At 44.1% G+C, this 14,589-nt stretch overlaps 1 protein-coding gene across 1 annotated transcript in view; it reads left to right on the forward strand.

Annotated features, from left to right (window-relative positions):
- Window positions 1-14,589, forward strand: part of ARHGAP17 (Rho GTPase activating protein 17) — a 52,504-nt gene that overhangs the window by 32,205 nt on the left and 5,710 nt on the right. The window contains exons 14-19 of the mRNA XM_012645001.1: window positions 37-128; window positions 1,706-1,862; window positions 3,373-3,606; window positions 5,632-5,807; window positions 10,152-10,772; window positions 13,669-13,717. Coding sequence (XP_012500455.1) covers window positions 37-128; window positions 1,706-1,862; window positions 3,373-3,606; window positions 5,632-5,807; window positions 10,152-10,772; window positions 13,669-13,676 — 1,288 coding nt within the window. The 3' untranslated portion in view covers window positions 13,677-13,717. The remainder of the gene's footprint in view (window positions 1-36; window positions 129-1,705; window positions 1,863-3,372; window positions 3,607-5,631; window positions 5,808-10,151; window positions 10,773-13,668; window positions 13,718-14,589) is intronic.

Consider the following 14,589-nt stretch of genomic DNA (forward strand, 5'->3'; position numbering starts at 1 on the left):
TGGGGAAATATTTAATTTTGTGAATGTCCTTTGCAGAACGCTTGCGGAAATGGCAGCAGCCACATCTGTCCACGTGGTTGCGGTGATTGAACCCATCATTCAGCATGCCGACTGGTTCTTTCCTGAAGGTAATTATCATTTCAATTTCATTGACTGTCAAAGCAATACAATAATAGTATAAAAAATCTTCTTGTAATCTCAGCTGTTCAGGAGACTGAGGTGGGAGGATCTCTTGAGGCCATGAGTTTGAGACTAGCCTGGGCAACATAGCAAGACCCCATCTCTAAAAAAATTTTTAAAAAATATTAGCCATGCATGGTGGCACACGCGTGTAGTCCCAGCTACTCGGGAGGCTAAGGCAGGAGGATTGCTTGAGCCTAGGAGTTTGAGGCTGCCTTGAGCTATGATCATGCCACTACACTCTAGCCTGGGTGACAAAGTACAACCCCATTTCTATAAAAAAAAAAAAAAAGTTTCCTTAAAGAAGAAAGTACATCAGTAATCCCTTCATTATTACATAATTTTTTTCACTTTGTCATATTTCTTTCCAGACTTTGTTCATTTGCGTTCATATTTGGACATAATGATAATCATATCATTTTATATTTCATTTAGTTTCAACTAAAACATATTCAGCCAATGTACATTGAATACTCACTAGGTGCTATATGTTTGCTGGTGAGACCTACAGTCTTCCTTGGAGGAACTGGGGCCACCAGATGAGACAGCCACATAAACAGAAAAATTATAGCATATGGCAGCTTAGAAAGATAGGTAGATGGAGAAAGATTTGACAAACTCTGAGACTAGGCAAAGGGAGCCAGGGATTGCTTTATAGAGGAGGTGACATTGAATATGCAGGAGTTTTCCACATGGAAGAGGGCTTTTTGTTTCTCTAGCTAGATTTTGGATTTGTGCAAAGATGGAAGACAAAGCAGGAAAGGTCAACTGGGACCAGTTAGTGAAGGTCTGAGGTGGCCATGTTGGAGAATTAGAATTTCATCCTGTAGGCAGTAGATTTTCAAACTATGCTTGTTGCGGTCCGGGTATCCACAGAGCTTCCCGTGGCCTCCTGTAGTGGTACTGGTTGGGTAAGTGTTGGGAGTCTGGACTTCCCCCAGAGCAGCCCTGCTGGGGCATCCACGGGAGCATAAGCCCCATGAGGCCAGGCTGGGCTCATCTGTGCTTTACCACTGTCTTCCCATCAAGAACCACACCTCCCTCGTGAAGGCTGCTGAACGAAGATGTGATAGATGAGTGATTACTAGCATTCTGCCCAAGATTTCCATAAAGGAAACGATTCTTACAAAAACTGCCATAGGGAGTATGGACTTGATGTTGCCTTTTATTTCTATTTTATGAGTGTAAATATCTCTCACTTTTTTAAGAATTCAGATAAGTAATCTATGCTCATTGTCCTCTTCTGTGTTACAGGTGTTTTTTTTCCCCCCCACTAAAGAGAAAGCAGAAGGGTTGTGTAACTTGTATTTTGAATCATACCTTCTCCCCTCTCTCTCGTTCTATTATGTTACCTCCCACTGGTTTGATAGACCATCCTTACAGCGAGAGTGCCAGGGACTTCCACTTGTGAAGTACGGGGGCTTGCGGACTGAAGAGTGAGGTTCCTGTTCCAGTGGGGGGCGTGTCTTACAGCTCCCTTGACCCCTGCATTCTATGTCTCATGCACTTATTTTTCCTCTTGCAGAGGTGGAATTTAACGTATCAGAAGCGTTTGTACCTCTCACCACCCCAAATTCTAATCACTCATCCCACACTGGAAACGACTCTGACTCGGGGACCTTGGAGAGGAAGCGGCCCGCCAGCATGGCGGTGATGGAAGGGGACTTGGTGAAGAAGGAGAGGTGTGTTTAGACTGTTCACCTCCAAACCCAAAATAGATACCACGCAGGAGACTTGTTAGACCCGAGGTATCTGGTACTGGCTCAGTGGACTTGGCATTTGAGAGTGGCCCTCAATGCACCCATGACTGATAGAATCCAGACAGTTTCAGGAATTCTGCTGTAGGTTGCTCCAAGCATTAATCTGACCGTAAAGCAGGTGTGCAGCTTCTCCCTTAACATTCGTAGTCAAGCTTAACTTGATGGTCTGTGGTAAGCCCTACAGTGGAATGGCATCATACACATGTCGTAATACAAATGCACCTAAATGTACTTGATTAGGGGGAAAAGAGGAAAAGGGGAAAAAAGGTAAATAGTGGTAATTAAGAGTAATTAAGAGTATTTGTGACTTTTGCCTTTTGATGCCAACCTATCCAACGTGTATGATGAAACGCCACTGTATTCACCTGCGCTGCTCAGAGTTAAGAGGCCTGTTCAAAGTAACATGCTTTTCTTGAGTGTATGTAATATTTCTAGAAATAGTTTTACATTCAAACTAAATGATAAGCTCTTATTTTGGTCGCCCAGTCTTATAATGAGGTGTGTTTTTTGTTTGTTTGTTTTGCTTTGTTTGGATTTTTTTTACCCATAGCAAAGGAAAATGCTTTACTTTCCTATTTTATCACTCTGAAATCCACATTTATTCTGTGCAGAAGTTTTACTCATCTGAACGCTCATTCACACATTTGGTAGTGTTTCCTGATGACAAGTTCTATCCATAACAAAATTAGCTTTCACATATTTTAAGTTATAAAGTGCAGTGCTGAGTCTAGTTAGCACATGACAGACAATTCTCAGTTATCTGCCTGGTGGATCCTCCCTGCCAGCTGCTACAGCATACATAAGATCAGAGAGCCATTGTATCATTTTATTTTTTGAACTGAAAAAAGTTTCCAAGTCCATGCACCATTCGGCTTAGTGAAAACTAAGTCTTCCTTCTACTCTATCCCCCAGTCACCATCCCCTCCCCAAAAGCAACTATTTTTTCTAGTCTTGTATATTTTTCAGATGTATTCTTTGCACATACATATTATGGATATTTCTACACTTCATCTAATTAAGAGGCAGTGTAGTGTGATTACCTTATACTGCCACTGATAGGCCTTTTAAACTTGGCTTCAGCCTCATTTCTCAAACACAGTTTTGAGATGGGTATTAGGTAGTAGGGAAATAAACACATTAACACGATGTCACTCGAGATGAGGCCTGCTGTTTGCTTTCAGCTGCTCACACCCAGATTGATCAAAGATACTGATCAGTACCAGGTTTGTTGGCTTTGTTCAGGTTTAAAGCCAAGTGGAGTTGCTTGCCTTGGTAATAGGGATGACCATTAGTGTGGTCCTTGCCGCTTCCTTGCATGCTGGGCAACTTGGGTGGCTGTCCCTATGTGTGGTTTTAACACATGTGGACTGATGGGCTTCTGTCTCAGTAGTCAGCTCGCATGGTGTGTTGACTGTTTCTTCTTTCTGTGTAGCTTTGGTGTGAAGCTTATGGACTTCCAGGCCCACCGGCGGGGTGGCACCCTAAATAGAAAGCATATATCCCCTGCTTTCCAGCCGCCACTCCCGCCCACAGATGGCAGCACCTTGGCGCCAGCAGGCCCAGAGCCCCCTCCCCAGAGCTCTAGGGCTGAAAGCAGCTCTGGGGGTGGGACTGTCCCCTCCTCTGCGGGCATACTGGAGCAGGGGCCAAGCCCAAGCGATGGCAGGTAAGAAGGCTGACTTTTGCTGGCAGTGGAGGCTGGATGCCCCAGCCTTCTTGCAGGTGGTGGCCTTTGGGCATGGCATCTACGCCCAAAGAATCACCCCAGCGTGGAGTGAGCCAGATTGGCTTTCACTCCTCCAATGGGCAAAGGACGGGAAAAAAAAGATTGCAAATTGCTTGCTTCCTTTTCTGTTGTCAAAAGAAAGCAACGTTTGTTTGCATTCTTTGCCATACTGCTTTGGTGCTGGAAACTGGAAGCCGATACATGTCTAGCAGTATGACAAACCTCTCTTACCTGTTTGATGTGTACTGTCAGCATTCATGTACCATTTGCTTGTTGTCATCCAGTGTGCTAACTGGTAAGCATTTGAATGTAGCAAGTTAGTTAGATGTTAGTATTCCTGGCATTCATTCATTCATTCACTCACTCATTCACTAAGTCATTCAATCAAACAGATGTACTGAGTAACTGGTATGTGCCAGGCACTGTACTAGGCACACGGGGTGACTATGACTCCAGCCTCCTCACCCCAGCTTCCATCTTGTCGGAGAGTTGACACATGAATCCAAGGTAGAAGATAAGATGGTAGATTTTGTTAAAAGACTCTTTTAGTTGTTTAACCTTTTGATAAGCCACCTGGAGTGGGATGCAAACATATAGCAACTTTGAACAAAAGAAACCTTAAACTTGAGATTTTTATTTAATTGGCATTAACTCAGTTCTGCACACTGATCTGGGCACATGACCACCAGAGGCCACTTCAGGTGGTCTCTTTCATGGTTTGGAACTGACAGCTGCTGTAAAAGATGAGCCCTGCGACAGAGTGTGTGCTAGAATTTTTATCGTCATTTTCTCTGCTTTGACTACGACACACTGAATGATCATATATAAAATAAATGTGCATGAAACAAGGACAGCCTGTTTAGCCCCCCTGAATTTGCCTTGGGAGAACTCCCTCCTCTCATCTTCTCTGGGATGGGTGAGGGAGAGCCTTGCAGTGTGTGAAGTTGCGTATGAGATGGGAATCTTGTTCAGTCATCCCACTGAGCTCTGACTGCTTTATGCATCCCTGAATTCCTTTTTAGTCACATAACTTGGGAAAGTTCACTCTGTGGTTAAGAAAAATGAAGGCTTCACACTTCACGGGGCTTTATACCTACATGATAAGCTCCATGTTGGTTTGTCAGTAACGCTGCCCCATGCACATGTTTGTTCTGGTTTAAATTTTTTTGAGAAAAAAAGTATAAGCAAATTCATACATTTTCATTTCCCCATGACATTCAGTTTGTTTAATCAAGGCTAAATATATCGTTTAAGACAACAATTAGTCTTCACTGCAGAAGGACAAATGGAATGCCAGTCATCAGTTTGCTCTTTGTTTTTTTATGATATTTTATAGATGTTTTTGTGTGCATTTCACTAATGGCATTCACTCTTTGGTGACCTTGATAAAATGTAGCTGTAACGTATGGTATAAAAAGTTCTAGGCCAGGAATTAGCCTGAGTTCTGATCTCTGCCCCGCTACTGCCAACTCTGGACTTGGAGTAATCATTTAGCCTCTCAGAGTTTCTCTTTCCTCAAGTCCAAATTATTGATAATAACTCACACACTTTAAAATTTAGAGTATTGTTTGCCACAGCTTTTGCTTAGTTTTGTCCAATGCATATGTCAACATCCAAAAGCCCTTTCTTATTATTAAATAATGTCCATTTTAAGTACAAGCACAGTAGAACTTGAAATTTCTTATCGGTTGCTTTCAAAGGGTCTCCATCATGATATTGAAGTGGCAGAATAGAGGCCAGTCTAATGCAATAAATCTCATAAAATAAGTAGTCGTATGTGACACCAAGTAAACATTAGCTTTAACAGGCCCAGTGTGAACTATTGAAAATTTCAGATCATCTCCTTCCTTGTCTGCTGAAGTGAAAACTACACTTGGAATCTTATAGTTTACAGTATAGTACGTTTAGCTTTTCTATTAATAGCTGGGAGTGTCTGACATCTAACTTGACTTTTATTCCTCTTAGTCCTCCCAAGCCCAAGGACTCTGTATCTGCAGCTGCACCTACAGCTGCACCGGGGAGAAACAGCAGTCAGATGACCACTGGCCAAACGCAGACCCAGGCAGCTGCCAGCTCCCACCAGCTCTCAGCTGGCCCAGCTCATAATGCCGCCGGGCCTAGCCCTCATACTCTGCGCCGAGGTAAGTAGCCACCCTTCCTTCTTGTCCTTGGGGAAGGATGTGCAAAGCTCCTTGAGTTTATGCAAAGATTCAAGTTGTGAGGCTTTCAGGCAGATCTTTTCCATGTCTGTTATAAAATGGCAAGTAGGAAAATCAGTCATTAAAGAGAAAAATAATTAAAGAGAAAGGAAAAAATAGAGAACAGAAAAGCAGACATTTAAGAATGTGTTTTTTCTTAGGAGCTACAAAGCTTAACAAACAAAAAGTCACTTCTCCAAAAACACTCCCAGTTTTCCAGGAGTCTGGTGCTCCAAGCCATCGCTCCATTTGGGAACCCCCAGAATCTCTGTACTAACCCGGTTTTGTGGGTCTAGGAGCCACTGTACCCTCTGAATTGGGGTCAGGGCTTTCTGGGTCCAGATTAACATAATCTGAATTACTCCCACCTGTCTCCCCTGTAGTCCTCCACCCAACAACCAGGGAAATTGCTCTAAAACCCCAAGCAGATCATGTCATCTCTTACTTGAAACTTTCCAGTAGCTTCCATGCAAACCTCCCACCCTGGACCCTCTGTGGTCTGGCAAGAGGCTGCTTCTGAGCCCAGCTGTTACACTCTCCCCTCTTTCATTGCACTCTGCTCTCTGTTCCTCAGATGCACTAAGCTCATTCCCTCCTTAAGGCTTCAGTACTTGTTTTCTCTTCCAGAACATTCTGTCCTATATCTTTACACAGTTCCTTCTTATCATTCAGGACTCAGCTCAAAGGTCACTTACTCCGTGAGTGCCCTCTCCCAACCACCACCCATTCTGAACTGGTGACCATCCCCATTCCCACCACACACACAAGTCATTCTCCAGCATGTCACTCTCTTTCTTTCAGAGCGTTTTTCTGAATCTGAAATTTTTTGTTTTTTCTGCTTATTGCCAGCGTCACCAAGTAGCTCTTAGTGAGCTGGGATCTTACCTATCTCATGCACCCCAAAATTCCTAGCCCTTGTCCCATGCCTGTCACAGAGGGGGCACTCCATAAATAGTTGTGGGTCTGGGATCTCTAAGTGCCTCTTAGGTCTAGAAAAACTGGAGGTGATTTTGCCCCCACCCTTACCCTGGAATATTTGGTAATGGCTGGAGACATTTTTGTTTGTCACAAATGGGGAGAAGGGTACTGTTGGCATCTAGTGGCATGTAATGAGTAAACATCCTGTAATACATGCATAGCCTCCCACAACAGAGTGAACTGACCTAAAATGTCACTAGTGCCGAGACTGGGAAACTGGTCTAAAAAGGCACATGATTCAATAAAGATGTTGGAGCCAGTTAAATTCCATATGAACCAGGGAGCCCTGTGTGTTAACTCCTAACTGTATTTACTGGAGTCTGGATGAGCCTCACACAAGTGACTTGTTTCAGGTAGCTCAAGAAACAGGTGAATTTATTATAGCAAGTGCAGTTTGCATATAGTGAAGAACATATTTCTGAGTCCACATTCTTTTTATCTTCTTTGCAACCAGGACAGGAAAATAAATAGCAGTTTTGCCATTGAAAAGCCTGAAATTTTAGTTGAAATGATTAAATTATAGACATGATGAATCCTTAGAGAAAAAATTCTAAGGCTGCCCATGTAACCAGGTATATAATAATACTACATAGACTGTTTACACAGGTGCTAAGGGAATTCAAGGTGATACATAGGCTGACCCTTATGGAGAGAGGCAGGTAAATAGAGAAGGACTGAGAGGGGATCCCACCAGAGGGCGACGTGAGCAACAGCGTTGTACAGGGAAGTCGCATCTCTTACTCTAGGGTCAGGACCTTACATGACAAAAATCCCACATGAACAGGATGACTCTTGGAAATCTCTGTGACGGTGCCCATTGGAGGCTCAATAAACCCAGTGGAACTCGGTTTTTTCCCCTTAACAGAGCTGAGTTCTTCAGTTGTTGACTTGAGTGTAGGGGCAGTGTTGTACTAAAAAAAATTGTGTGTATTTAGTGAGAATCATGGTCAATATGGGAGATGCTCACACTCGGAGAGACGTGTGGGCTGCAGCCAGCCCAGAGAGCGGCAGCCAACGGCCCCATCTCCTCACTTACCACGTGGGGACCTCTCACCTTCTCTTTTTGGCCAAGCTCCTGTCTCACCTGTAAATGAATTCTCTACCTGTAAACGCAGGTCTTTGGTAACTGCACCGTCATGGGCAATAGCAAGGACACCAGTCTGACTGCCTGCAGGGAGCACTCCTGAGCTCTAGGGAGAAGCAAAGGTGGACAGGCCAGGAAGGGCAGAGATGGGTGCCCTGCAAAACCAGGGTGGGCACTGGGACAGTTTTCAGGAGGTTAACCTGGCTGAGGTGCAGGTTGAATGGTGCAGAGTGATGGGCCCCCCTAGGATGGTGGTGGTGCCCCAGGAGGGCTGGGTGGGGCAGTGCTGGCTGTAGTGAGAGGCAGTTGTGATCAAGGGAAAGGGCTCTGCACTCAAGTTTGAGTTCTCGCTTTTCCCTAAATTCATGGAACTGGTTAAATGCCACTAAGTTGACCTTTCCTAACGTAATTCCTACATATGTGCAGTAAAAAGAAAAATACCTACTTAGGGGGGATTGTGAGAATGAAATTGGATATGTCTGTCTATGAAAGCTTCCCAGCACCTCTTAGGTGGTCTTAGGCCCCCTCGCACTGTCTCACTGCTCCCGTGCTTCCTCTCCCAATTCCCTCTGAATTTACGACTAATATTGCTTAGAACAGAAAACTAGACATTTTTCTAAAAAGTTGGTGATGGCAACCAGAGTACAGCTGATACTCCAAAGCTCCCTTCCTTTGTAAGCTGTGGGGGAAGGTCTTCTGAGTTCCAGGGTTGAAAGTTCTAGGCCACTATAGCAAAGCAGACTTTGCCCTTTTTAATCCTGAATTCTGGTTCCTGTGAACAAGAAGCAAGGCAGTATAGGAAAGTGGAAGAGGAAAGAGTCCAGGGAGTCCTCAGGACATGGGTGTGAGGCTTTTTCTGCCACTTACTAGCTGTGTGACCTTTTATAAAACACTTGCCTTCTCTGAGCCTCAGTTTTCTCCACTGTGAAATGGGTATAACAGTGCCTGTCCTACAGTGAGCTCATGAGACTTAAATAGGCCCTAACTTGCTACTGGTGATATGTGAACAGTGATACATGTTTGCTTCTTTCCTTCATTTCCTTCTCCCTCTCTTGGAGCATCAGTAGGACCTCAGCAAAATTTGAAAAAGGCTCAAGTCTCTCCTCTCTACCCACCACTTTCAGCCCAAAACCAGGTCTCCAGATCTGTTGTTTTCTATCCTTCCCTCCTCAGTACCACATTCTGAGCCCTGTTCTCAGCTGGTGTAGGAAGGAGAGTGATGTGATTCAGCCGTCATTGGAGAAATACTTCTAAGACAACTCTACCAGATTTATTTGTACTTTTATCCAGAACGTATCTATGGACACAAATGATTCTAGAATTGGTAGAATTTCTGTTATTAAAAAAAAAAAAAAAATCAAACCCTCTGGGAGAAGGTAGCTTGGGGCAAGGGGCCAGGGTGTGTCGGTGTAAAACGGTCGTGCGTGGGGGCCGGTCCCTCCCAGCTGCTCTCGCATCTCTGTTTCTTCCCACGCTCTAAGGTCATGAGCGAGGGGCCCTGACAAGTGGCTGCTGAGTGGGCTCAGGGCAGTGCTGCCCTGTTGGTGGGGCAGCCTCTGGTAACTGACTTTTCTTCTTATCGAACTTTAAAATGATAGGCCATTAAAGGCCTCTATGTGTATAATGTACTTAATTTTTAAAATAAGCTTGTTTTGGAATAACTTTAGACTTACAGAAAAGTTGCAAAGGTAATACTAGACTTCCCATACACACTTCACCCCGTTTCCCCTGTTGTTAATATCTTACCTCACCATGGTGCATTTATCACAGCTGAGAAACCAACAGTGGTACATCACTGTTAACTAATGTCCGTATTTTGTTCAGATTTCCCTAGTTTTTCCACTGATGCCTATTTTCTGTTCCAGGGTCCCATCCAGGAGACCACATTGCATGTAGTCATATCTCCTTAGTCGTCTCCTCTGGTCTGTGACAGTTTCTCAGTCTTGCCTTGTTTTTTCATGGCCTTGATGGTGTTGGGGAGTACTGGTCAGGCTTTTCGAAGAAAGTCCCTCAATTTGCATTTGTCAGATGTCCTTCTGATGGTTGGCCTGGGGCTATAGTTTTAGGGGAGGAAGAAATAAGAATGAGATGCCTCCTGACCACATGCCATCAGGGGTACGTGATGTCAACATGGCTTATTACTGGTGAGGTTGACCTTGGGCTCCTGGCCAAGGTGACGTTGATGGCTTGTTCTTTCTAAAAGGTGTTTCTCTCTCTTGGTGCAGCTGTTAAAAAACCTGCTCCGGCACCCCCGAAACCAGGAAACCCACCTCCTGGCCATCCTGGGGGCCAGAGTTCTCCAGGAACATCTCAGCAGCCACCCAGTCTGTCACCAAAGCCGTCCACCCGAAGCCCCTCTCCTCCCACCCAGCACCCAGGCCAGACTCCAGGCCAGCCCTCAGCCCCCTCCCAGCTCTCTGCGCCCCGGAGGTACTCCAGCAGCCTGTCTCCAATCCAAGCTCCCAGTCACCCGCCGCCGCAGCCCCCGACCCAGGCCACGCCGCTGATGCACACCAAACCCGGTAGCCAAGGCCCTGCCACCCCCATGGCCTTGCCCAGTGAGCACGGACTTGAGCAGCCATCTCACACCCCTCCCCAGACTCCAACGCCCCCCAGTACTCCACCCCTAGGAAAACAGAACCCGGGCCTGCCAGCCTCTCAGACCCAGGCGGTGAGTAATCCTGAGACGGCGCAGCCACATACTGGAACCTTACCGAGACCGAGACCAGTACCAAAGCCAAGGAACCGACCCAGCATGCCCCCACCCCCCCATCCTCCTGGTGCCCACGCAGCTGGGGATGGCAACCTGACCAACACCGCACCGACAGCTTCCAAAATAGTAACGGGTAAGTAGGAAATCAGGCCAGTACTTCCCCATCTGCTCCGCATTGCTTTTGTACTACTCCCCTTCATTTAGGCTTTGATTGGTAGGAGGGGTCAGCAGACTACACCTGCAGGCCCTAACTAAGGTATTATCGGAACACAGCCACGCCCACTTGTTTACATATCGTCCATGGCTGCTTTGGTGCTAAAACAGCAGAGTTGAGTAGTCTCAGCAGAGATCATATGGCCCGCAAAGCTGAAAATATTTGCTACCTGGCCCTTTAAGTTTGCTGACCCCTGATTTATGGTTGCATTATATGTTTGAGACCTATCTGCACTTACATTTTCCTGAGTATAATGACTTTTAATCCAGATGGAAAGTATTGTACAACATGAGCATAAAATTCATTTCTTAGCGCCTGCCTCATTAAAAATGCTTGTTTTCCTTCTAAGAGTAAAAATGTTCATAGTAAGTCAAGAATTTCAGGTATAACTTCAAAAAACACAATTTATGCCAAATTGGATGCTCTGGGTATGGAGATCTCAGGACATGAGCATATCAGAGTGCTAGCCCACAATGGCGTGGGAGGAAAGTCAAGATTTTCCTGCAATCCCAGTGGAAACCTGTTTTGGAGTGGCGGTGATTATACAGATTTTGGTGGGCTACCTAATGGGACATTGTTTTATAGGCAATCTAGAACATGACCATTTTATTTAATTATGAGTTTTAAAAGATTTCCATCCCAAATGCTCTAATTTACTATTTAAGGATGGATAGGGTTTTTTTTTCTAGTGTATTTTTTAAAAACAATAATTAGGAGCCTCAAATCATTTCTTATAGCAGCCTAATTTAAAATTGTTCTAAGTGGAGGCTTTTTTAGAAAAGAAGCTGAACTGCACCTGTGGGCTCTCCAGCCGTCTTAAGTGACTTAGCAGCTGAACCTGAGCCAAGGGTATACCCAACACTGGTATCCCAAATGATGAGGGTTACCTCTGAAAAATATCTTTTGATAACTTTTTTTCAGGAATACAATGCATAATTTGCAAATGTTATAACGACTTTGTTCTGATGATGCCAGAGCTTTTAATTTTGAAAACAACAAAGCCACATTGGTTTGTCTGTTTGTTTGTTTCCCAATAGATGCCCTTCCTACTGCCCTCACAGGTGGGGAAGGTTTCCGGGACTAAGGTCTGTAGCCCCCACGCAGCCCGTGCTGCCGCTCCAACGCGCCTGCTTAGCCGTGTTCCGCATATGTGCTTATTTTTGCCTTTGTGCTTGGGAGCAGCCATCTGACCCCGGGCCGTGGCAGTCAATGGGCCAGCCATTCTGTAGCATGTAGACATCCCTTTTGTTTTCATCAGAAGCACTTTGAGCTGAAATGCTCTGAATTCAAGAGGTAGATGTCAGTAGACTGAGAGCCTCATTTCAAGCCACTCAGATAGGATACTAAGAATATCTTCTTTCTTTTTGGTAAGCCTCTCCCCTGCGTTCTGCTCTTCCCAACGTGATTGACCTGTCATTGATTGGCTCATCAGCATCCAACAAATGAGGACTCGGGTGCAGTCAGCACTGAACATTGTGTCCTTTGTGTCTTGAGCTTTAATTTTTAATTTTTGTATCTTAAGTGCAAGTTAACTGCATGGAGCTTCTTAATTCGATATTTAAAATTCTCAGGACGCCCCCCCCAAAATCTTTCCCCAGAGATCCTACACTGAATTCTTTTAAATTCCTTTGTATTCTAGCATGCTTACATTTGCTTTCTTAAACCATACGAGCTTTTTAAAAGGCGCTGTGAGCTCACCTCAGTCTGCCTTTGGGTTCACATTTGGGTGGCATAAGGCTCTCATGTGTACAGTTAACTTCATCAGCTGATTCGAGCCTTAGGTCTTTTGTGGGCTCCTTAGCCAGAGTGTTCACAGCTTTGGTATGAGTAAGAAGGGAAAAACCAGAGCGCAACCTTTAAAACAAGCAGGAGGGCCCAGGCGTGGTTCCATCTTCCTGACTCCTTAGTGACAACCCAGAAGTCTGGGGGTGCCCGGTTGGGTGTGAAAGTCATTTACAGAGTAAACCCTAATCAAGGCTGAGCCTTTTAACACCTGCATACTTGTTACACAGCAAAATTTTATTCCCAGGTCTTTCCTTTTATTTAGATGAAAAACTACAAACTAGAATTATGCCTGTTCTTTAAAACCACTGTTACCTGGGGTGCATTTATTCCAGAAGGTTATTTTTTTTTATCTGCTACAACACTGTAATGCACTGTACTTTATAATTACTAGTGAAATTTTACATTAAAAAATATTTTCCTTAAGATGTTAGCCAAGTATTTAAAGACAGTCCATACTATGAATTCTCCTAACTCAAGAAATTCCAGGTCACCACAATTATCTTTATATTACAGAATTAACCTTTAATATCTTAAAATCCCCTAGACAACTGTTGGAAATACACACAAGGCCAACATTTGAAATTTATGAATCTACTATTAACCATTTTTGGCTATAGCCACTGGGTTTTTCAAATAGAAGAAAGTGTAACTTCATTGGACAGAACAGTCCTCTATTATGACATAATGTTTTCAGTTGGAAAACTTCAGAGGGACAAATTCCTGAAAACAAGTTATTCATTTAGAGCATTTAGTCTTAAAGAGTTGGATTAAGACTAGTGGGATTAAGATAAACTCTTGGGAGAGATTATTGCTGCCAAGCAGGTTTGGCAGCCAACCTCTGGCAGCTGAGCACCAGCGCCGGAGGATGAAGGGATTCTCTGGCATCACTGTGAGCGTCCTCTTCGTTGTGACTGTAGAGAGCAGTAGGGTTTTCATTCCCAAGTGGAAGAGCTTACATCCTGCTGTTTTTTTAAAGTAATAGATTTTAGCAAAGAGTATTCTAATTTAAACATTTTATTAAATAATTTAGATGTATGACCCGCCATATTCAGTAAGAACTGAAATTGGAATATGTAATGGTAAGGAAAAGGCACCTGATTGGCCAAAGCATTTTTGCTACTTATGATCATATTTGTGCACTAATGCCTGTTACTAACTAGTCACCCTAACCCTGCTTGCTTGCATCCCTACTAATAGTGCATGCACTGAAGGAGGACTGGCTTCATTCGTGCTTGCTGCCAATTATTCTGAATACTAAATGTGTGCACAGATGTGTAACAGGTGGTCACAGGGCTGGCTGTTACTTCTTTAATTTCCATTCTTTTCTATATCGGGCAGGCTTGAGGTATAGTAGAAAGAGCACATGCTGTAGAATTGGACATGCCTGAGTTAGAATTTCAGCTCTCTGGGTAGCACAGGCAAGGCACAGCCTGGTAGATCTGTAAAATGGTGACATCTGTCACAATTGTTGAAGAGATTAAATCGGAAAGCCCCAGTTACAGTTCTTACTATACAGTAGGTCTAAATGAGTGGTAGTTATCATTTTTGTCTAGAAGAAAATATTTTTAATCAAAGTTATGTGTTAGATTCGTATGTCAACATTTTAAAAACTCATCTGCCAGGCCCGGCCTTCCAGGACCCAGACACAGGAGGTTGGCAGTGGGGCCCAGGCATCCATGTTTTGATTATGATGCACCACTTGGTTTTCCTAGTATCAGTTCTCTCCTGGGTTAAAAAGACAATGCTCTGGAGGAGAAGAAAAGAAATATTTTCATATAATTTAGTGAGCCTGAGAATACCTGTGAGTCATTTGCCCACCATACAACAGATAGACTAAGTCATTCACATAGTAGCCGTAAAACTGGACACCTTGCTGTCTCTTATGGTGTCCTCTTTTTTAAACCAAGCTCTCTTTGTAGCATGAAAGTAATGCATTTTTTAAAATAAGCAT

The sequence above is a fragment of the Propithecus coquereli genome, unplaced genomic scaffold (genome assembly GCF_000956105.1).
Source record: "Propithecus coquereli isolate 6110/MARCELLA unplaced genomic scaffold, Pcoq_1.0 Scaffold223, whole genome shotgun sequence".
NCBI classification, from domain to species: Eukaryota; Metazoa; Chordata; class Mammalia; order Primates; family Indriidae; genus Propithecus; species Propithecus coquereli.